Raw genomic sequence first — 24758 nt, forward strand, 5'->3', positions numbered from 1 at the left:
CTCTCTCATTCCCTCTCTTCTACTGTTCCTATTCTTTCCTCTTCTATCATTCCCATAACTCTTTCATTCCGTCTCTCCTACTGTTTCCATCCTCTCGTATGCTAGCATTCCCATACCTCTCTCTCTCATTCCCTCTCTTCTACTGTTTCCATTCTCTCCTCTTCTAGCACCCCCATACCTCTCACTCATTCCCTCTCTTCTACTGTTTTCCTTTTCTCCTCTTCTAACACTCCCAAAATTCTCTCTCTCCTCTACTCTGATTCGGCTTGCATTTATCTCTTCCATTCTCCTAATCTTATCTTTCATACTTCTGCTCTCATTCACAAGACATTCCACCTCCTCTTTCAGCTCATCTATCTCCCTCTGCAGGTTTTAAAGAGAGATTGAAAATTTAAAGAGCAGATTGAAGAACTTGTGCACTTAATGGACTGGTCTATTCCCATAGGAAGTGCTTAAACTCTAATCCAAGCATGGGCTCAACAAATCTGATGTATCAGATAACATTTTTAGGTGTCCTCCCACGAGGTGTTCTCCCACGATGAGTCTTGGACTCCTTGGAGGTATCAAGAATAATAATAATAATAATAATAATAACATATATTAGATATATATTTATATATATATCTGATCCACACATGAAAGGCCACAAGATCTATACCATATTAGTGCCATGTGTGGGAATAGAAGAATAAGAGGAATAGAAGAGAGGAAAAATCTGTTCACATTTTGCTTGAACATGTACTACATGTCAGAAGAAAAGGAAAGGAGAAATTGGAGGCCATTCTCTGTAGACAGAACACGGCAGTAGTCAATTCACACTTCCAGTAATCAGAGTGGTGGTTGTGGTTCACTGGGCAAATGAAAGTCATCTATCACCTACATGTCTAGTTGGCATTTCTTCAAACTAGGGAAAATGGGTAAGATATACATATAAGGAAGAAATGTCAGAGCCCCAATATCAGAGCCTCATTTATGGAAACAGACTATATCATGAGATATGGGAGTTGACTTGACTGGTGGAGGCTATATATTGTGTGTCGTCATCTTATTAGTGACCAATGAATTGATGAGGCTAGAGATTTGGGGGTGTAGGTGGATAGAGAATGGAAGTTAAGAGGGCACATTTTAAAAGTAGTCAAAGTCACTGAGAGAATTACTTGATTATTGAAGATCATGTTAACAAGCAGAAGGAAATTATCATTCCTCTTTATAAGGCTTTAACAATACAGCCACTTCTGGATTACTGAGCACAGGATTGGTCACTTGGGTTTTTTGGGGATGAGAAAGTGGTGGATCCAAAAGTCAGTGACCAAGATAGTGACCAAAGCATTTAAGATCTTTTCTGTGCTAGCAATCATCTGAAAGCTATGCATAATAACTTGTTAGATATTTTTACATTCTTAACTGTACTGTCATCTTTGGAGGGTTTTTAAAATAATTGAGATAAAAAATAAAATAAGAGAGAGAGTCTTCAGAGTTTCTCATTTGTGTTTTCTCTAGTGCTGTATAATATCTCTAAATATTATACAACAAGCATTACAGCCAGTCTGGTTGACCAAGTAGTTTGTTTATCGAATCCCACCTTAGACATGGATATTGATGACTGTCTTTAGATGTCAGATGAATTTCAGCACCCAGTGTTGGACTGCCACTTTGCTTATTGGTCACCTGGAAAAAGTTTGATAGAACAGGATTTTTGGATTAAGTGGGGGTGGAAAAAAAAAAATAAAAAAAAAAAAAATATATATATATATATACACACACACACACACACAAAAAAAATTCTAAAAATTAATAAAAATAGAAAAGACTCACCCACTGCACTAATGGGCTATGTGTTTATGGCCTTTCCATGGGTGGGAGTTACTTAAAAAAAAAGCTATATGAATATGTAAATGACTGCATGAACATATAAATGATTGCATAAGTTAATAACTTTTATATCTGTGTAATGATCTTTTACACTAAATTATTATTCTTGATCAAAATATTGAGAGGCCTGATGCATTTTATGTCTTTTGTCATTTCTATATAGATGTATTCAAAAATCAACCTGCAGCATTACTGTTTCCAGTCATATCTTTGGTGATCCTTGTCCAGGAACCCTTAAATACTTAGAAGTTCAATATCATTGTGCTTCAGGTTTGTTTTCTTTAGCTAATGACCTAAGTGTTGGTGATTAAACATAATGTAAATTTAATGGATGACCACACTAAGGATTAAAATAAACTAGGTTCTTTTTTTTTTTTTTTCTTTTTTTATGTTGGGCCCATACATGAGAGGTTGATCAACCTATAGCATGTTAGTACCGTATATGGGTAGTGGATTGGGAAAGGAGAAACTTGTTTACATTTGATTTAAAAGTCTGTATATTGTATTCCTTGGGAAATATATCAGGGGGAAGACTGTCCCACAGTACAGCAGTAGCAGGGATGAAGGAGGAGGATATGAAACTTGTTCTGTGGGTTTCAAAGTGTACTGTGAAAGGATGTTGGGTGGCAGCTGTATGTGTTCCAATGGGCTTAGTACTGAGTGGGGGAATTATTGATGCTATTTCCGATGAACATTTGTCATGGAAATATTTGTAGAATACACAAATTGCAGCAATCAAACGTCTATGTGAAAGTGAGGAGAGTGAATGCATTTTTGAAAATTATGGAGACAACTACTGTGTTTGAATAAAAACTTTAGTTTAATATAACTAAAATCTACATTCGACGTCTCGACCTTTATGTCAAGGTCATCTTCTGGAGCATACAACTATACACAGGAAACAAGCTACACTACAATCAAACTGGTTTGTTAAAGATACTGACCAACCGCTGCAACAATTGTTGGCCTGACCTCTGGTGGGAAGAAAAAAAAATTATACATCAACACTAGAGTCCTATTATTAGTGTTATCTGTTCTAGAAATACATTGGTTGTAACAACAAGTCTCTATCTATATACATATATTAACATCATGATTATACTTGTACATTCCAGCCAATTGGTATGGAATAGTTTCTAATACTAGCTCAGGAGAGTGAGTTGGTAAGAGATGGGTAATTTATCAACCTAACTGCTCTTCTCTGTATTGAGTCGAACATTTTGAGGGAGCTTTTAGGAGCCCGATTTCAAATGTGAGATCATTCGATAGTTGGGCAGATTTGTGATTCTAAAGATCTAAGGACATAATCAGGAATCAGGGTGATACTGCTAAGATACAGCACTATATACATTATAGTGGTAAATTTATCTGTTGAACAGGTGATTGGGGTGTGTTTTGATTGGTTCATCTTCTGAACAGTTCTTTTCACTGGCTTTCATGCTGTGCTCATCATTGTGGTGGCGTCTCTCAAATTTTAGCAGCTTCTGGCAGTCATGGATATACTGAATTTACTCTTGAACAAGACTATTTTTTTCTGGTTGTTCTGTTCCATGGAATATAATTACTATCCTTCAGAAGAAATAGTGACTAATACTGCTGTTGCTGAGTCCAATCTGAGCCAATCAGCAATGGCATGCCCATTGAAAGGAATAGTTAGGTAGTGACCTTTTCAGTTTTATGCCAGTATGCATTTAGTAGACAGTAGTTTAAGTGTGTGTGTGTGTGTGGTGTGTGGAATATTTTGAGTGTTGCTTTGATCCTTCATGATCTTACGACCTGGATAAAATATTGTATTTGCTATATTTTGTTCATTAATGGAGGGGAATTCTAGATAATGAATCCATGTGGATATCAAACTTCACAAAGCTAATGAAGGAAGGTTTTTTATTATTATTATTATTATTACCGCAAGACCTCATGGAGTCAAAGACTCATCTGGGAGGTCCTTTTCAGTTTTATTCCAGTATGCATTTAGTAAACAGTAGTTTACTTCAGTTGTCATTATCTTTATCATAATTTTTTTCTAATCTGATAATGAAATCTGATAAAAGAAAAGAGAAGAAAAGAACTTATAAGAGCTTTTCAACAGAAGATGAGAGTTAGCTGGTCTCATATGGCACTAAAAACTTTGTGTGTGTGTGTGTGTGTGTGTGTGTGTGTGTGTGTGTGTGTGTGTGTGTGTGTGTGTTTTGCATTTTCCTTCCAATATGGTGTGGATTGCAGATGCATGATGGTGATTCCAGGATATGGAATCTGTGTAGATAGTGTCTTAGTGTGTGTGTGTGTGTGAGTCTAGAGGATGGGAAATCAAGTTCCGCTGGGTGAAAGTGCATACTGGAATAGCAGGAAACGAGAGCAGATCAGTTGGCTAAAGAAGCAGCTAGAAACGAATGGTTAGAAACCAGTTATCAGAAATTCCTGAAATTGCTATAAAAACACTTGCAGAAGAGAAAAGCCTAGACATGTGGAAAGAAGAATGGAAAATATCAAAAAACGGATCAGCGACAAAAGAATTCTTTCCTAGCATCAGAAGTGTGTGTGTGTGTGTGTGTTTTGCATTTTCCTCCCAAATATGGTGTGGATTGCAGATGCATGACGGTGATTCCAGGATATGGAATCTGTGTAGATAGTGTCTTAGTTTTCTGTGTCCCATTAGTAGCGTGGTTAAACCTGGAGAAATGGCGTGTTTTTTCAATCGGAGTCTGCTTCTGATGCTAGGAAACAATTCTTTTGTCGCTGATCCGTTTTTTGATATTTTCCATTCTTCTTTCCACATGTCTAGGCTTTTCTCTTCTGCAAGTGTTTTTATAGCAGATTTTGGGAATTTCTGATAAATGGTTTCTAACCATTCGTTTCTAGCTGCTTCTTTAGCCAACTGATCTGCTCTCTCATTTCCTTTTCCTGCTATTCCAGTATGCACTTTCACCCAGCAGAACTTGATTTCCCATCCCTCTAGTGTAATGGGAAATCACTCTAGAGGGATCTGTTCTATTAATGCAATATGGTTGTTCTGGTTTTTTATGCTGTCTATAGTGCTTCTACTATCACTGTAAATTGTTGCTGTCTTTTGATGAGAGGTGTTGAGTTCTAATTCCTGGAGATATGTAAGTGACTGAAGTATAGCAAATTGTTCTGCTTGGTTGTTGGAACAGAGAGGATGTAGTCTAAAGCATTGTTGTTGTATTATGGACTGTCTGTTGTATGCATTCAAAGAACAACCGACGTTCCTTTCGGTTTTACTTCCGTCAGTGTATATTTCGAATTCGTCACTTTAAGAGCTTTCCTTCTCCTTAATATTTGTTTTCTTTGCTGGGTGAGGCCACTTACTGTAGTAAAGCGGACGTTCGTAGCCATTTGGATCGATGTTGTAACTTTTGATAGATCTTCTGGAAGTGACTTCATATATAAGAGATAATTCTTGTATTTTCAGGCAGATCAGTGTTAAAGCTGCAATAACACAAGCTGCCTCGAAAGATATGGTCCTGTATCCTTTGATTATGTGTATGGCTATAAGGCATTGAACTCTGTTTAGTTTTTGTTGGTTTATCTTTGATTTTAGTGTATGTTTCCAGGCAGGTGCAGCATAAGATATTACTGGTAGAGCAGGACAGAAAACAGATCCAGAAGTAAATCTATTTCGAACGATAGTAGTAGAATTGGAACCAGTATTGGAAACCCGACAAATAATAGATTAATTTGAAAGAAAACTTTTGAGAGGAAGCCAGTAATAATGTAAATTAATTGTGTAGTAATATCAAAATATCTTGGTAATTTGATATTATTACACAATTTAATTTGATACTACTTATACAATGGAACAAGAATGTCCTTACTTCTACAAGTCAGTGTCCTCTGCATCATTCCCAGAAATCTTCGTGTTGTCCTCACAATTTTGGCAATGTGATCCCTGAATTTTAGATCCTTATCCACTATCACCCCAAGATCTCTTATTCCCTCCACCTCCAACAATATATCCCCACCCAGCATAAATTCTACACCATCTTCGTTTCCCAAATTTTAAAATTTGAAATAAAGATGGGAAAAATCGGGAGCACTCCTTATGTTTTTCAGATGAACTATTACAGAAAGAATTACATCATACTATTTCCACTTTTTTATCTAATGGTTATAAGAATTCTTTCATCAATAGAGCTTTGAACAGTTTTGGTATCTCTACCTCTTCAAATACTGAAGAAATAACTCGTATTCCTATCCCTCACGTGCAAGGCATTAGTGAACATATAGCGAACGTTTTAAAACCACTAAATATTTTTGTTGCCTTTCATCTATCAGAAAAATCTCCACCTTTCTCACTTCTCCAAAGGACAAACTTCCACATCTCAATTATCCAGGTGTCTACTAGATTCCTTGCTCTTGTGGAGCAAGGAATCTAGTAGACACCTAGTAGAATTCCTTGTTCTCACCGTTTATCCTATTTTGGATAAACAGTGAGATCTGCTTTTATTTGCTAGAAGAACACAAGTCTTATATTCAATACCTTTAGCCTGAACAGTCAGGACTTACAGAACATGCTGTCAACACTAGACATAGAATATTAGAACAAGACAAGAATCCTTCACGAAAGTCGGTTCCTCATGGAACGGCTTTATAAGAAACATGTGAAACTTTACTTCACTCTCCTAACTTAAACAGATCCGATGGTCTACGTCTGTCCCCTTTGTCGAAGATAGTATTTTTTAAATCAACCAATCTTTCCTAACTTTATTTTATTTAATTATATATATATATATATATATATATATATATATATATATATATATATATATATATATATATATATATATATATATATATATATTTATTTATTTAATAAGTTAGGAAATTTAATGACCTTTTTTAGTTATCTTACATTTGCTACTTAGGTGGTGCCTTTTGGAATTGTCAGTAATTGGTTAATTAGCTTTTTACATCTACTGACGATGCTGTTGATACTTAGGCAAAAATTATACTGATGAAATAATATTTTATGTGAATTTATTCACATAAAATATTATAATAATTTAAAATTCACATAAAGTATTATAATTTATTTAAATATACCTACTCAGTATACCAAAATTAGTTGATTTAAAAAATACTATCTTTGATAAAGGGGACTGACGTAGACCATCGGATCTGTTTAAGTTAGGAGAGTGAAGTAAAGTTTCACATGTTTCTTATAAAGCCATTCCATGAGGAACCGAATATACCTTATTGAAACAAATAATCCTATATCATTGTATAGAGACTCGATCATTAGAGGTATCATGACTAATGAAGTACAGCAAAACATTCATTCCTGGGGGAACAATGAAGCAAATAACTTATGCTCTTCATAGATGCAAAGAGCAAGCATCAGAATTAGTCGTAGATGTGGGCAAATATCACTTAGTTGGTGGAAAAAAGAATGGTGATAGAGACTTCAGGAAGTTGTTGCAGCAGATAAAGGATAATAGTGTTGTTGGAAAAGTCGTTAGTGTGTTGCACAGATATGACAATATTGAACTGAGAAGAAGCATAGAGATAATGAATAGCAAGATGGCTGAGTTGTGTAAAGTAAAGAGGGGAGATTCAGTTTGTGAATCTGTGGACTGAATCTGAAGGAAGTTGGAATTGATTTAAAGTTGATGGATTGCATTTGAATGGACTTGGTGTTGGACATTTAGAAAGGCTATTATTTGCTGAGAATGTACAGAATAAAGAGGTTGATGTACCTAAAGATCTAAGGGTACTAGTGAAGCAGGATAGCACAATTGTACAATAGGAGGGTGATGGATACGAGGTTTGAGATGTAGCTGTAACAGCATAGAGTGATGGAATGCATAAAGGTAAGAAATATGAATAGCAATCATGGTGAGGATCAGGGAAATAGAAGTGATCAAACCAAAGAGAGAGAAATGTGATATATAGCAGCTAGAATAGAGAATGTTGGTGCTGGTAGAATGACCTCAAAGACACAGGGATTGTTATGTTTGTATACAGAGGTAAGCAATTGAAAAAGACAGCTGAGTTTGTTGCATTGATTGAGTTAGTATGCCCTAAGATAATTGATATAAGTGAAACTTGGTTATCTGAGATGATGTGATATCAGGAATAGAAATGAAATTATATACAATTTTCCAGAATTATAGGAAGGATTAAAAAAGCAAGGAGGGTATTGTTAATGATTGCAGAGAAATTGTGTCCACAAAGTGTGGAAGTTAATAGTGCATGTGCAGATTTTGAATCTGTGTGGTGTGAAGTTGAGGGGATGCAACACCTTGCACTTATTGATATTAAAACTACAATCCCACTCTTTTGTCCAAGTAAAAAGTCTATTTAAATCTTCGTGAAGGGATTCAACTTCACACCACACAGATTCAACAGGCAAATATATTTGATAGGATGCTATTATAGGACATGGAATGTAGATAATACTGATTGTGAAATGTTTAGGCAGATTGGTTTGGCATGTAAAAAGAAGATGATCCTGATGGGAGACTTTAATTACAAAAATGCGGAATGGAAAGAGGAGATCGTATATGGGAAGGAGAAGATTGAGTTTATTGAATTTCTGAGAAATAAATATCTTAAGTAGCATATGACTGAATTAACTAGAGGCTTTAAAGTTTTGGGTTTTGGGATAACTTCACAAGATGTAGTTGTTAATGAACTATCGACACTGTTGCCAGTTGGTGAGAGTGATCATGAGGCACTTGTTTGGGAAGTAGCGAAACAAGAAAAGGTCACTCCCTTATACTTATATATATATATATATATATATATATCCATCCATTTCTGGCGGTAGTAGCTATTGGGTAGGTGATTATGGAAAGCTCCGTAGTCAACTGCAGATTATCAACCCAATACTTTGGGTACATGATCTGTGCAGAAAAGATGTTGACAGTACATGGAAGTTCATAAGGCAGTATCTGACACAAGCAATTTATAACTGCATACCAATGGTTAAGCAAGTAAATAGAGTAGGACTGAAATAGATTAACCATTGAATCAAGCACACTGTGCTTGCACAGTTTGATTGAAATGAAATGAAGGAAAGGAATTTCTTGTAGCAAAGAAAAGGTGCAGTATGAGAGGAGGTTGGTCAGGCCAAGGTTCCAGTCCAGGAATTTATCTGCTATATGGCAAGCAAGAAAAAGAATAACTATGGTCATGGCACCAGAGTGACTGTTGCAAAATATATAATGGAATTATTGAATAAGCACTTTATCAGCATATACCATACTGGTGTAAACGATGCAAGTATTAAGAGAATTGGAATTGAAAGAATCAGATGTGTATCAGATGTTGATTGGGTTAGATATTAACCACACTATGGGAATGGATGACATAGTGACACGCATTATTATTATTATTATTATTATTATTATTACACCCTCCATGGAGTCGACAGACTCATTTTGGGAGGTTCATTCAACTGACAACATATTTATCATATAGAATCTTAAAGTCCTTAACACTCCTTGCATTAACAACACATTCTCGTAATGCATTCTATTCACTGACAATTCTCCATGCAAAAAATCTACTCACACCCTTCTTCACCACACTTTTACCTAACTTCCAGGAATGATCTCTGGTTCTTCCCTTCTCACCTTCTACTCTTTTTATAATCCCCTCTGGATTAATCTGATAAAATACTCTCACTAACTTAAACATCTCTATCATATCACCTCTCCTCCTATCCAACAAACTCTGCAATCCACATCTCTTCAACCTCTCTCCATAGCCAGCATTCCAAACTCCTGATATTGTCTTATTCACTTGTCTCTGGACCCCTCTCCAATGTCTCCACATCACATTGAAAACCAGGTGACCAGATCTGAACACAGTAGTCCAAGTGTGGTCTGACCAATGCCTTATACAGTGGCACAACCACTTCCTTATCCTTGCATGTTTGAGTACTTTCTTATCATAGCAGCACTATGATACCTTTGCAACTGTAGCAATATGCCCTCTAAACTTAAGTCTACTGTCAACCATCACTCTAATCTCCAATCTCATCCACTTCCTGCAGTATGGCACCATCAGTATAGTACATAGCCTTATATTTCTGCACTCCAAAATGCAACACCTTGCACTTATTGATATTAAAACTACAATCCCACTCTTTTGTCCAAGTAAAAAGTCTATTTAAATCTTCCTGAAGGGATTCAGCATCAGCTGTGCTACTTTTAATTCTTCCCAACTTTGCATCATCAGCAATAACTGAAAATCCCCAGTCAGTCTGCATGATATATCATGCAGACTGACTGGGGATCTTCAGCTTCTTTGACTGGGGATCTTCTTTAACTTGTTTGTAAATGTTTATCATTTACAAACAAGTTAAAGAGCAGGGGCCCAAGAACAGAACCCTGAGGCATGCCACTGGTGACCCTTCTTTTTTGAGACACTGCTCCATCATACACAACCTGCTGGTATCATTCAGAGAACCAATCTCTGATCCATCTAACCAATATATTGTCTATTCCCATCCTCTGCAGCTTGTACACCAATTTATCTTGTGGTAATCTATCAAACACTTTTGCAAAGTCTAAGAATATCACTGTATATGATTCTCCCTTATATAACACATTTGTCACCTTATTATAAAATGCAAGTAAATTACTGAAACAGGACCTACCCTTTACAAATCCATGTTGACCTTCATGAAGAATGCCATGTCCATCAACCCAATTCTGTATTCTATTCCTAACTAATCTCACCTTGACCACAACTGCAGTTTGGCCTATAGTTGTAAACTTCTGTCTTAGAACCATGCTTGTGGAGTAGTTCTACTTTGTTCTCTCTCCACTCCTTAGGAACCCTACCCACTGCAAGACTTTTATTATTATTCAGGCCTCCATGGAGTCAAAAGACTCTTGTGGGAGGTCCTTTCTAAGAAACACAAGTCTATCAAGACTCATCGAAGGAGGTCCCTCCTTGGAAACACAAAGTCTATCATACCACTCCTTAAACGCATTGATCATTCTCACTCTCACCACTCCATCAGGCAATGCATTCCATGGTTCATCCACCCTCCATGCAAAGAAACCACTCCTCATTCTCTTTCTCACAGTTTCCTTTCGTAACTTCCAATGATGGCCCCTTGTCATGACTCCTTCCCGCTGTTCGACCAACTCCCCAGTGTCAACCCTGTAACCACCTCTCAACAGTTTAAAGTCTCAATCATATCACCTCTCCTTCTTCTATCCTACAAACTCTGCAGTCCACACTCCCTCAGCTGATCCTCATAACTAACATTGTACAGTCCTGACACCATCTTTGTTATCTGCCTTTGTACCCTTTCCACAGTTAATTTATCCCCCTCAAATCTTGGTGACCAGATCTGAGAACAATAGTCTAAGTGTGGTCTGATCAGAGTCTTATATAACGGAATCTGATACACTTTTGTTTCTTTCACTTCCAATTCTCCTAATACTTGCCTCTCTTCTATATATTGTACTGGATAATTTATACCAGTATGATACATGCTGATAAAGTGCTCATTCAATAATTCTGCTATATCCTTTGCAGCTGTTAGTCTGCTGCTATGACTATCCACCAATGTTAGTCTGCCATAATTATTCTTCCTCTTGCTTAAGTAAGTAAATCGAGTAGGACTGAAATGGATTTACCATCAGATCAAGCACACTGTGTTTGCGCAGTTTGATTGAAAAGAAATGAAATGAAGGAAAGGAATTTCTTTTATCAAAGAAAAGGTACAGCATGAGAGGAGATGAAAGGAATTTATTTGCTATATGACAAGCAAGAGAAAGAATAATTATAGTCATCACACTAGAATGCCATGAGGGCTACCCTTCCTCTTGTATTCTTAAGGAATGTGCATAACAGTTAGCTTATATCTGTGACATGGTTATTTAATGAAAGTCTTGCAGTGATTAAGGTTACTAAGGAGTGGAAAGAAGGCAAAATAGTCTATCAATCTGTATTATTATTATAATTATTATTATTATTATTATTATTCAGGCCTCCATGGAGTCAAAAGACTCATCGTGGGAGGTCCTTCCTAAGAAACACAAAGTCTATCATACCACTCCTTGAATTCACTGACCGTTCTGGCTCTCACCACTCTATCAGGCAATGCATTCCACGGTTCAACCACCTTCCATGCAAAGAAACTACTCCTCACCTTCTTGCTCACAGTGTCCTTTCGTAACTTCCAGGGATGGCCTCTTTTCATCACTCCTTCCCGCTGTTCAACCAAGCGAAAGAACTCCCCAGTGTCAACCCTATAACCACCTCTCAACAGTTTAAAAGTTTCAATCATATCACCTCACCTTCTTCTAGCCACCAAACTCTGCAGTCCACATTCCCTCAGCTGATCCTCATAACTATCATTGTATAGTCCTGAAACCATCTTTATTATCCGCCTTTGTACCCTTTCCACAGTTAATTTATCCATTTCAAATCCTGGGGACCAAATCTGAGAACAATAATCCAAGTATGGTCTGATCATGGTTTTATACAATGAAATGATAACTGTTTTATCTCTGCAGGTCGGTGTCTTTCTCATTATTGCAGCAATCCTCTGTGTTACCTTCACCACCTTTGCAATATGTCCCCTAAATTTCAGGTTTTTATCAATGATCAATCCCAGATCACTTGTCTCCCCTACTTCCTCCAGTATAACTCCTCCCATAGATTATGCAGTGTCCCATCAATGTTTCCCAAACCTCAAGACCTTACATTTTGCTGCATTAAACTGACCCCCAATTCATTTGCTCACCTATCTAGCTTATTCAAATCCTCTTGCAGGGCTGCCGCATCCGCGCTATTACTAATAATCCTTCCCAGCTTTGCATCATCTGCAAACAACTGAACATCCCCGAGCTATCCACTGAAAATGTCATTGATATAAATGATTGGTTAAACAATATAGGTCCCAGCACTAAGCCCTGTGGGACCCCACTTGTAACCCTCTGTTTCCTTGAAACTGCCCCACCATACACAACTTTCTGATATCTATTGGACAGCCAATCCTGAATCCAGTTGACCAATCTGACATCCAGACTCATGTGCTGCTCATGTGTCACCCTGTTAAATGCCTTCGCTAAGTCTAAGAAAATGGCAGTATATGCCTTTCCCTCATTTAATGCTCTTGTAACTTTATCATAAAAGGCTAGTATATTGTTAAAACAAGAGCGCCGCTTCACAAATCCATGTTCACTCTCACAGATAACATTACCCTTATCTGCCCAATGCTGTATATGGTCCCTCACTACTTTCTCCAAGATCTTAACAACTACTGATCACACACAAACTGGTCTATAATTAGACACTTCCAGTCTGCTACTGCCCTTATGCAATGGCACTATCTTACCTTCCTTCTATTCCATGGGCACCTTTCCAGTAGCCAGACTTTCATTGAAAAGCCAGGTCAAAGTCACTGTCAGTTCCCTAGCACATTCTCTCAAAACTCGCGGTGAAATACCATTCAGTCCACAGATAACATTACCCTCATCTGCCCAATTCCCACAGCTTTACTTACATCCAGAGTACTCAGTATTTGAAACACACTCTCCTCCTGTACCTCTAAACCTTGAACCTGCCCTATCCCTCTAGCATTAAAACTGACTCCTCCAGGATGAACTACTCCAATAAAGTGTTAATTTTGAACAATTCTACTATGTCCTCTGCATCAGTCACTCTATTCCCATTTTTATCCCACAATATCATTCTTCCACAGTCATTTCTCCTCCTACTGGCCACATATCTAAAAAATTCCCTAGGATTTTCTTTGGATCTTAGGGCTAATCTCCTCTCATATTCCAGTTTCGTCTTCCTTACCATATTGGTCGCTCTTCTGGCCTGTGTCTTATACTCTTCATGCATCTTCTCTTCTCCTGTCTTCTTATAGCTCTTCCACAGCCTCTTTTTCGCATGCAATTCCTGTTTAATATTGTTTGTCATCCACTTTACTCCAAATTGTGTCCTCTTCTTCACTTGAAGTATACAACTTACCATTGCTGCTAACAAATATTCTTTCACAATTTCCCATGCACTAATGATATCCTGGCCTTCCAATTCCTCCCTCCATGAAACTTCCCGAAGTTGACGTCTAAGACTATTGTAATCACCTGCTTTATAATTCCACATAAGTTCCCATCTCTTTGATACTCCTGCATGTCTATTCATTTTCCAAGTCAAAACCATATGGTCACTCTCTCCAACTGGTGGGAGAGATGTCATCTCAGTTATTATCAACTCTTTTGATGCTTTAACCAAATCCAAAACTCTTGAACCTCTTGTTCCCTCTGTCACATGTTTCCTAAGACATTTGTCCCTCAAGAATTCTAGAAATTCCATTCCCTTATTGCTACATGCATCTTCCTCTCTCCAATTTATACTACTGTAGTTAAAATCTCCCATAACAAGCATTCTTCTTGCACTTGCCAAACTTAACTGTCTAAACATCTCCTGGTCCCCATCCTCTGTGCTCCTGGGTCTGTAGCAACACCCCACTAAATATCCTGTCTTGCCCACCTCTACCTCACACCATGTGCTTTCAAAATCATTTGTCTCACTGCCTTCCAAAGCCTCCACTCTTAGCAGACATAGGTCATCACCTATCATAAGCAGTACCCCACCAACACGCTTTCCCCTCCTATCCTGCCGAAAAATGCTGTACCCAGCGACTTCTATTCCTGTTATTATATCCTCTTCTGTCAACCACGTCTCAGTGATCCCAAGAATTTTTGGCCACGCCGATGCTATCTATGTCACCATTTCCTCTCCCTTATTCTGGATACTCCTGGCATTAGTATATAGCAGTGCTTCCCAAACTGGGGGCCATAGGTTTTGTTGAGGGGGGCCGTGAAATAATAAAAACAAATTTAAAATGTTATAAGACTAAGTAGATTTTTTTATTTTAAAAGAAACGTATTTAACTTTTATTATTTATTATTTCTTTTTTGTTATTTTTTATATTTTAATGGAAAAATTCACACATTGATGTTGGTTCACAAACTTTGCTTCCTGCATATTTCGGCGCTTAATGAATATTAGTAAATATTTCTTATTCATATGTTTTATTTCAAAGCAGTGGTTAATTGTATTTACTTCAAATGCGCTCCAGGAAAGCTCCAAATCTTCCTCTCCCTTTCATCACACTTGTTTGTGAACCAACATCAATGTGTGAATTTTTCCATTAAATTATAAAAAATAACAAAAAAGAAATAATAAATAATAATCAGGGACAGTTGATATTGACTTTATATACATATCAAAACTCGTTTTATATATAATCACTGTCATCCGAGCTAGTTTTCTGTTACCAATAAAAGTTTCGCATATACTTCACACATGAAAAAAGCTTAAACATGTTCATATGGGGAGAGAGTAACTCGCTTGCAGTGGTAAATAACACGCCCTCCCTAACAGCCACTGTACTGCAGAGGCAATAAAAACAAGTACTTTTATTATGCCAGTGAATAAGGTATGTAATATATATAGGTCTCTGTAATATATTTCTCAACAAATAGTTCAATTAGAGACAATTGGGATAAAAACACACTAATTAATGAATCACATGTCCCCTCATACAGAAACTATGCTATATAGACTGAAACAAAACCATATGTTGCATGGGCAAACGCAGTATCTAACTAAAAACTATTGTTATTAAAGATTTGTGTGAGTTCGATTTCCCAAGGCAGCAATAAAATTCAACCGAACGTGTTAAAATACGTCAAAGTGTTAAAACTAAGTAATATATATATATATATATATATATAATGAATGTTATGGCAGTTTCACATATGGAATTTGGTTGAAGAGAGTTAGCATTTCAACTCAATTGTCAGCTATGCTTTTATCTTTCGGTTGCATGATCTTTTGTTAATACTGCACCAATCATATGCACATTTTAATAACCTGCCTTTGCTGTCTGTTTCGCGTTAGGCTTAATTACCGTAAAGGGAGAAAAGTCACAAAAGAGAAAAATGTTCCTGGTCCGGGGATTCCCTTATTCAGGTAATATTCACTAATTTCATGTTATCAGTCTGTGGTGTGCCAGTATCGGTAAGTGGTGATATTATTTGATCTATTCTACGTTAAAAAATTTAACCCTGAGATGGACAAGTGGCTGATAAAAAACAAATTCCCGTGAAAAATCAGAAGAAGCAGAAACAGACTCAAAAAAAAAAAGGACAGTATTTCATATTTTACCAGAACAGCCCGCATTGTCTTCAGAACCAAATGGTAAGAGGCAAAAGTAATATATGCATTTTATTTTTGCAATATTCGCTGTGTATGTTTTATATGAATATAAATACAATAAATATTATAATATATCTCTCTATTACGATTTTTTTCGAGGGGGGGGGCATGAAATATTTTAATTTTTGCAAGGGGGGGGCCCTAACATCCAGAAGTTTGGGAAGCACTGGTATATAGCATATAAATGCCATTGTTTCTATACCCAGCATTATCCCCCTCTAGACTCCACTGAGCTCAGTGTTACCTGATGTCATCCCCCTTCTCCCAAGTACCCATTCCCACAAGAGGCCACCCCTGCTACCATCCTCCCTGAGACACACTGACTTTTTCAGAACAGCAATCTCTCCAGATGCCTACGTCCTTCCTCATTCAAATGCAAGTGGTCTCTTGCACACAATTCCTCTCTTTCCTCAAACGCACTCCAAGCATCCACATATTCCAGTCCTCTCTTATCACACATTCTAGTTATTATGTCATTCAATATTACCGCTCTTCTGCTCAGTTCGTCATTATCATACCTAGGCTACACACACACACTATCTCTCCTTTCTGTGTCTTTTTTCGTACCACCTCAAGCAAGAATCTCTTATCTCTCGCTGCCCTATTTACACCACCACTCAAGTCATTTGTTCCCACCACCATCACAATCATCTCATCCACCCTTTCACCTCTCTTAACTGCCAAAGCCACCCTTTCTATCATTCCTCCTGGCAAACACTCCTCACACATCCTATCTTGAACACCACAGGTCATTGAGTCCCCATACAGTATACCTCTTACCATTTCCTCTCTCTCCTATTGTTTCCATTTTCTCCTCTTCTTTCATTCCCATACCTCTCTCATTCCCTCTCTCCCTTCTAGCACTCCCATACCTCTCTCTCATTCCATTCTCTCCTCTTCTAGCACTGCTATACCTCTCTCTCATTCCATTCTCTCCTCTTCTAGCACTGCCATACCTCTCTCTCATTCCGTCTCTCATACTGTTTCCATTCTCTCCTCTTCTAGCACTCCCATACCCCTCTCTCTCTCTCTCTCTCCTACTGTTTCCATTCTCTCCTCTTCTAGCACTGCCATACCTCTCTCATACTGTTTCATTGTCTCCTCCTCTAGCACTCCCCTGCCTCTCTCTCATTCTGTCTCTCCTACTGTTTCCCTTCTTTCCTCCTCTAGCATTCCCATACCTCTCTCTCATTCTGTCTCTCCTACTGTTTCCATTCTCTCCTCTTCTAGCACTTCCACACCTCTCTCTCCTGTTTCCATTTCCATATCCAATTCCAATTTCCATATCCAAAACTCTCTCTCTCTCTCTCTCTCTCTCTCCCCTACTCCGATTTGCCTTGCATTTATCTCTTCCATTCTTCTATATTCCCTGTATTCATTTCCCATTCCTGGAGCAACAAGGTCGGTTATTGAGATATCTGCTGCATTTATTTCCTCCCACTGCCTGCACTTTAAACACACACGCACCCCATCCTCTCTCACAAGCCAGACATCCAATTCCCGAGACGCATGCATGCTGCAAATACTGCATGCCACAAACTCCCTTATTATATTGCTTATAATAGAGTGCCCAAATGGCAGAGGACTTGGCGACAAGCCATTTGTGACTGCAGCTGAATCCGCCATCATTCGTTACTGCCGAGGGACTACTAGCATAATCGTTAATTATTCATAATGAAAAATAAATAAATGGTAAATAAGTAAACAATTACAAGCAAAACAAAACATTAAGTACACTAAATAAAATGAAATAAAACTAAATACAGTAATGAAAACTTAGCTTCGTCTTCCACCGTTATGCATCCGCCCCGTCTTCTCGGTAAACAAAATACACAATATCGCGACAGCACTAACTTCAAAAAACAACCACTATAGTACACTTGTATTCCAGAGAAACAATTTAGCACTCAAAAACATAAAAAAAAAAAAAAAAAAAAAAAAAAAAAAAAAAAAAAAACCGGACTATTCACTGATTAAAAACTCACTTTCTTCAGCACAGCTCAAATTCACCGCCACGTGCTACTTAATGTGAATGATGTAACTCATTCACATTAACCAGTCTGTATAAGTTATACAGACTGGTTTATCAATTATAGACCAGTCTCTATAACTGCAGTTGTAGTCAGCATGTTGAGATATTGGTTAATAATAGAATACAAGATTGGATTGATGGACATAGTGTTCTTTATGATGGTCAGCATAGATTTGTAAAAGGTAGCTCTTTTTTTTAGCAATTTACTTACATTTTATGACAAGGTGATGAGTGTGTTAGATAATGGAGAATCATGTACAGGGATATTCTTTGACTTAGAAAAGCATTTGATAGATTGCCACATAATAAATCAGTGTACAAGTTGCAGACAATAGGAATAAGTAGTATATGGGTTAAATGGATCGGAGATTGACTCTCTGAACGATACTAGCAACTTCTATATGATGGAGCAACATCTCAAAAAAGGAGGGTAACCTGTGGCATATCGCAGAGTTCTGTTCTTGGCCCCCATCCCCTGCTATTTAACTTGTTTGTAAATGATATATTATGTGGTCTGACTGAAGACCTTCAGTTGTTTGCTAATGATATAAAGTTGGAGAATTATAAGTAATTATATGTTGATATTAATTCCCTTCAGCAAGATTTGAATACTTGGACTTGGACAAAGGAGTGTGATTATAGTTTTAATATTAATATTTAAGTTAATATATATTCATATAATATTAATATTTAATAATAATATTTTTGTTATTCGTCTTTGCACCCTCTCCAAAGTTAATCCTCCTTCAAACTCTAGTGACCAGATCTGAGCCCAGAAATCCAGATGTGGTCTGACCAAAGCTTTATAAAATGGGACCACCAAAATTTTATGTTTTGTGGCCAGTGTCCTCAACATTGCAGCAGTTCTCTGAGATGTCTTCACAAATTTTGCAATATGTTCTCAGAACTTAAAGTCTCTATCCACAATCATCCTGAGATCCCTTGCTTCTTCCACTTCTTCCAGTATAACCCCACCAAGTAAGTATGAAGTATCCCATCTGTGGATCCCAAATTTTAAAACGTTCCATTTAATTGTATAAACTGACCCCATTCATTCATCCAGCATTACAGCCTATTTGAATCCTGTCAAAGAGCCAAAACATCAGCACTATTATTAAAAACCCTCCTAAGCTTCATCATCTGCAAGCAACCGAACATCTCCCTGTAGTCCTGTGACAATATCATTGACATCAAGATTTTTGTTGTGTTTTATGTTTTTAAACTTACATTTTTTTTTTTAAGAAGAAACACATTTTCCTCATTTTTTGCTCTGTTGCTACAAGTGTGACAGTTTAACATCACAATTTTCTGGTGTATATCTGCAGAAGCATAGCAGATAAAATACCTAGTATTTCATGACTATTTTTCTATTAGCAACTTTCTTCCAAACTAGTCTGTTATTTGTCAGATTGGATCAGCTCATCTGTTAAATCTAAAATCATGCCTAAATGCATCAATGCCTACCATAGGAAGACCAGGATATGGGAGGATTTTTCTCTTGTCATTTTTGTTTCAGTCATTTGCTGTGTATATCTTTGATGAACTATTTGATTTATAACCCAACTCTCGGTTCATAATATGCTATTATTAGTTGAACATTGTCTTGTGTACTAATAACTTGGCACTGTCTGAATTATGACTGTGCCATCCATACTTGATTTTTTTTATCTATTTTCATGTTTGTTACCATCTTGAGAGTTAACCATTAAAATTAAAATAAATTTTGTTTTATTGAATGATAGAAATTGCTTGAATGTATATGGGCTTCACCATAAATTACATAATGATATTTCAGGACACTGGATGAATATTTTTGTCACTTTACGGAAGGAATGAAGATGAAGTGGTTAAATGCCTATTTTCATAAAACTGTTTTTGCAACAAAATTAACATTCTATTTTCATTGTATGCTCAGCTGAATGCTTACTGATCTCTTGTCAAAAATGAAAACAAGAGATCTCAAAAAATTCAGCCACTGCTTTAAGTGAGATAGATCCATGGCTAAGTGGTTTTGCCATGCATTATTTGCATGAGAAAGAGACCAGAGATTTTAATTCTCATTTTTGGTAGAGCATTATTGGGCTACCCTTTGTCTAAAACAGCAGAATAAAGTTGGCTAGCCTTAGTCAGAGAAGACAGTGTTTTCTGGCAGTACATCAATTTTTTTTCTTTCTGAAAGCAAAACAAAGATCAGCTTCAGTATCCTGAGCACCTCTGTAGTGCAGTTGAAAATATGAAGCAATATTTGCCGTTTCATTGGAAAGAACTAGGTTGAAATCCTCTAAAGAATGCAAGAAACATTTATAAGGTCTTTTTATTTGAAGCTGAGTCATCCAGTCTCCTATGAAGGTGGAAGATTTTATCTTTTTGAAAAGTCAATATTTTCATTTAACAAAATGAAAAACCTGTTAGAGAATAGACATTTAATATATGCAATATCATGGTCATCATTCCAATAACACCAAATCAATCAATTTCAGAGCACTCCTTGACATCTTAAACCGTAACATTATGATTTGAAAATGATAAATAGATGATGACCCTAGTTCTTTAAATGATCTTTTTTTGTAAACTTTAAAAAAAAGTAGAAAAACACAATTTATGTTTTCTTATTAGTTCTCACATTCAGATTCCTGTCAATGTCAGTGTTAACTTGTTCATGAGTAACTAGTTGTCATTGTTTTTGAGTGCTAAATGGTATTCGTTTGTTTTTCAGGAACCTCACCTGTAACCTTCTCTCCATCTAATAAAGAACCCATAGAGGGCTATTCTGAGTTCTCCTCAAGTACCTGGTTAAGCAGTACCCTGATCAGTTCATTAACTGCATCTTCAACTCCTTTTACTTTTCCTGTATCTGTAGTGACATCTCCAGTTTCCACTGTTATTAGTACTAGAACTACCACAATCAAAACTACCACTTCTGCAACAATAAAATCTAATCTTCCATTTAGTGCCATTGCAATTACCCCACATCAAGGAAATTTAACCACTGCCACCACTCCAGGTATAATTTGTTATTATTTTAATAAACCTGCTAAAAACAACAAAATTACTGTTATTTTGTATGAATATTTTAGTCTTTTTTATATATATATATATATATATATATTTTTTCAGTTTTGAATTTGATACTTAATATTTACTACTGTTTTAAAATTAGATTTTCTATTATCTATATTTTGTAAGCTAACATTTATTGTTGTTGTTATCATCTGACCTGCATGGAGTCAGAGACTCATCTTGGGAAATGCTGATTGGGAACTGTAAAAGAAATACATAACAGCATCAGTGTGTGATGTGTATTCTGAAGGCCAAAAGACTGCATAAGGTAGGTGTAAAATGGATGAATGAGGAGCTGAAACATGAAATCTGGAAGAAGGTAATTTGGAGACAGTACAGGATGAATAATGGTAATAATCAGTTAAATCAAGAGTATAAAGAAGAAGAAGACAGGAGAGTGACTCAGTTAGTAAGGAAAACAAAAGTGCAGTATGAGCAGAAATTGGCAAATCAGGTGAAGAAAAACCCTACAGAAACTTTTAGATATGTGGCAAGATAGAAAGAAGAATGATCATAGTAAGATGACGTTAATAGATGAAAATGGTAGAATGGTAACTGCTGTAGAGGACATTGTTGAAGTATTCAGTGATCAATTTATAAGGATGTTTCATTCGGATCAGGTTGGAATCATGAGGAAATTAAGTGCAGATGACATAGGAGAGGATGGTTTAATTATGAGTAAGCAGGAGGTATTTGAGGAAATAAATAACCTTGATGTTAATTAGGCAATATGATATGATGACATATCACTACACATTTTAAGGGAATCTTCCAGGGAATTGGCATGCCTTTAATAAGAGTCTTACAACAGCATAGGTTCTAAGGGAGTTGAAGGAGGGTAAAATTTTTCCGCTGCATAAAGATGGTGATAAAGCTGTAGCCTTGAAGTATAGGCCAATCTGTACATCTGGAGTTGTGGTGAAGGTACTGGAGAGATTGGCGAGAAGTAGGATATACAGATATGAATTGATAACATCAGTATTCTCTGTGGTTATCAGCATGGGTTTGTTAAAGGAAGATCATGTTTTACTAACTTATTTATATACTATAACAAGAGACATAATAAATTTAGTTTAATAATTTATCCAAGTGTAAGTAAACAGTTTGCACCTGAAGGATCTTCAGGACTGAGGCAACTTGTGGTAAAGGTGGACCAAGCTCTCTACACTCCTTGTCTCAGTATCTCCCATGATGCAAAGCACATCTCCTTGCGGACATGTATAATGCTATGCATTAAGGGAAGGGCCACTACACAGGCTGGTTTTGACCTTTATTGAATGTTCAAGTACAGGTTCAAACTCCAAAAACTCAGCATTGTTCCCCTCAGTAACAAGCTCACCCTGCCACTGAGAAGAACTCTCAGAACAACAGCCATGCCTCAGTTGACTTCACGGGCTACAGCATTGCCATTCATTACCCCCATCAAGGACCTGGGTGACAGCAACAGCCAAGCCTCAGTTAATACTTCATTTTATCACCTGGGTTTCTTGGAGAGGAGAAGGTGGAGAGTGACAAAGATGGTAGCAGGTCTATGGAAAGAAACTTATGAGGATAGTTTGATGATTGTGGGTTACAGAAATTGGTTGACAAGTGGAGAAGTGGCGATATTATTGAAACATGGAAATTATTGAAGATCTGTGTGGCGTTGAGAGTGTGTGTGTGTGAGTGTATATACATGTGTGTGTGTGTAAGGTGTTGTGTATTATGTGTGTGTTTGTGTGTTGGTGGTGTGAGTACTGCGTGCATATCCGTAGAAAATATAATTATCAGACATGAGTTGAAGTCCAGGGAAGGTGAACCTCAATGTAGGACTGTCGCACTCACTAAACTACCTTGAGATTGATCTCCCCTCGGTAGGGATGGTGAACCTCAAAGTAGAACGATGTCGCTCACCAAACTATCTTGAGCTTCACCTTCCCTTCCTAATTCGCTCACTTTTGTTGTACATTGAGACTCATCTACCTATATGAAATACCTGATTCTTCAGGAACACATGCAGGACAACGATCAAGGATAAAAACACAATACGGAAAGTACATTTTAAAACTAACTCCATTCATCGTTAGTGAATATAATTATCACAAAGAATGATAAATATACCTGAAATGTGTGAAAAATTATCGATTGGTATGTATCATGATCATAAATGTGTAAACAGGAAAGAACTATACATTCTAAAGCTAACTGTGCTCATATCCGTCGTGATTATATTTATCAGAAATGAGTTGAATTCAAGGGGCGATGACATTCAAGGTTGAATCGTGGCACTCGCGAAACTAGCTTGAGCTTGTTCGACCCTTGGATGTTTAATAAGTTTCAAGGTAGAACCAATGCGCTTGCGTTCATCCTGAACGCTATCCTATTAAAACCTGAATTTTACTCACTAATCAGTACACGGAATTGCTGTATATATATATATATATATATATATATATATATTATTCATTCCAGTCGCTCCTTTATTCTTATTCTAATATGAGATGAACTTTCTTCAGTAATCACGACACGGAAATGCTGCATATATTTAGGTTAGGTCTCATCAGTGGGAGCCAGATCCAGAAGTGGTGATACTAAGGCAGAAGCAATGGAGTTGCCTAAAGGTGTACCACCTTATTATTAAATTATTCTGGATTTAGAGAAAGATGTTGGAAGTTTTTTTCCACTTGGTTAGACTATAATAAATTTAGTTTAATCCTTTATCCAAGTGTAAACAAACGAAGTTTGTGCCTGAAGTATCTTCAGGGCTGAGGTAACCCATGGTAAAGGTGGACCAAGCTCTCATCACTCCTTGTCTCAGTATCTCCCATAATGCAAAGCACATCTTCTTGCAGACATGTATAATACTATGCATTCAGGGAAGGGCCACTACCCAGAATGGTTTCAACCTTTATTGAGGACTCGTCAGTGGGAGCCAGCCCCAGAAGTGGTGATACTAAGGCAGAAGCAATGGAGATGTCATATTTACCTATATGCTCCATTGCTTCTGCCTTAGTTCTTAAGTTCCCAGAGCAAAGAAAGAAACTATTTTTGCAGTGAGAACAAAATCCATTATTGGCTCCCCTCACCCCCAAATGGCAATACATAGCTATAGCAAAATCACCTAGAACATCCAGAAGCATGGCATATACATAAGTGAATTTCTTCCAAAGAAAGGGGGGGAGGAACTAAAACACAGTGACTTTTTTGTGCCGTTTAAATACAGTCATACCCCGACTTATGCGAATCCGGAGTTATGCGGTTTCTTATATGTACGTATTCCCGTCGCTTCACACCTCACCACTAGTCATATCTTTCAGGCGCCAGCCGCATTCACCAGTATTGCACATGCTGTGAACAAGCACTGACATGTTTCATGCAGTCTCCATTCATACACAATTTTTATAGTCTACAAACCTTGTGATTGTTTAATGTTATGTTCTTGATAAAAATTTTATCACATAAAAAATAATAATATCATCCAAAAGAAGCAAGTCTGATTTTTCTAGCAAGAAAAGAAAAACATTGAATTTGGAAACAAAACTCAACATTATTAAGGATTTTGAAGGCAGAATGAAAATTTGTGAGCTAGCAAAGA

At 37.0% G+C, this 24758-nt stretch overlaps 1 protein-coding gene across 4 annotated transcripts in view; it reads left to right on the forward strand.

The window, feature by feature from the left end:
* LOC150095436 (latrophilin Cirl-like) overlaps positions 1 to 24758 on the forward strand; it is a 343806-nt gene that overhangs the window by 112159 nt on the left and 206889 nt on the right. For 3 of the 4 annotated variants that reach the window (XM_090409783.1, XM_090409782.1, XM_090409785.1), the window contains exons 5-7: positions 2036 to 2142; positions 15775 to 15846; positions 20841 to 21128. In XM_090409783.1, coding sequence (XP_090265909.1) covers positions 2036 to 2142; positions 15775 to 15846; positions 20841 to 21128 — 467 coding nt within the window. The remainder of the gene's footprint in view (positions 1 to 2035; positions 2143 to 15774; positions 15847 to 20840; positions 21129 to 24758) is intronic. The other variant, XM_090409784.1, reaches the window with a different exon arrangement.

This window comes from Typopeltis vanoorti, chromosome 20 (assembly GCF_054136105.1).
Source record: "Typopeltis vanoorti isolate ZY-2024b chromosome 20, IOZ_Tvanoo_1.0, whole genome shotgun sequence".
Lineage (NCBI taxonomy): Eukaryota > Metazoa > Arthropoda > Arachnida > Uropygi > Thelyphonidae > Typopeltis > Typopeltis vanoorti.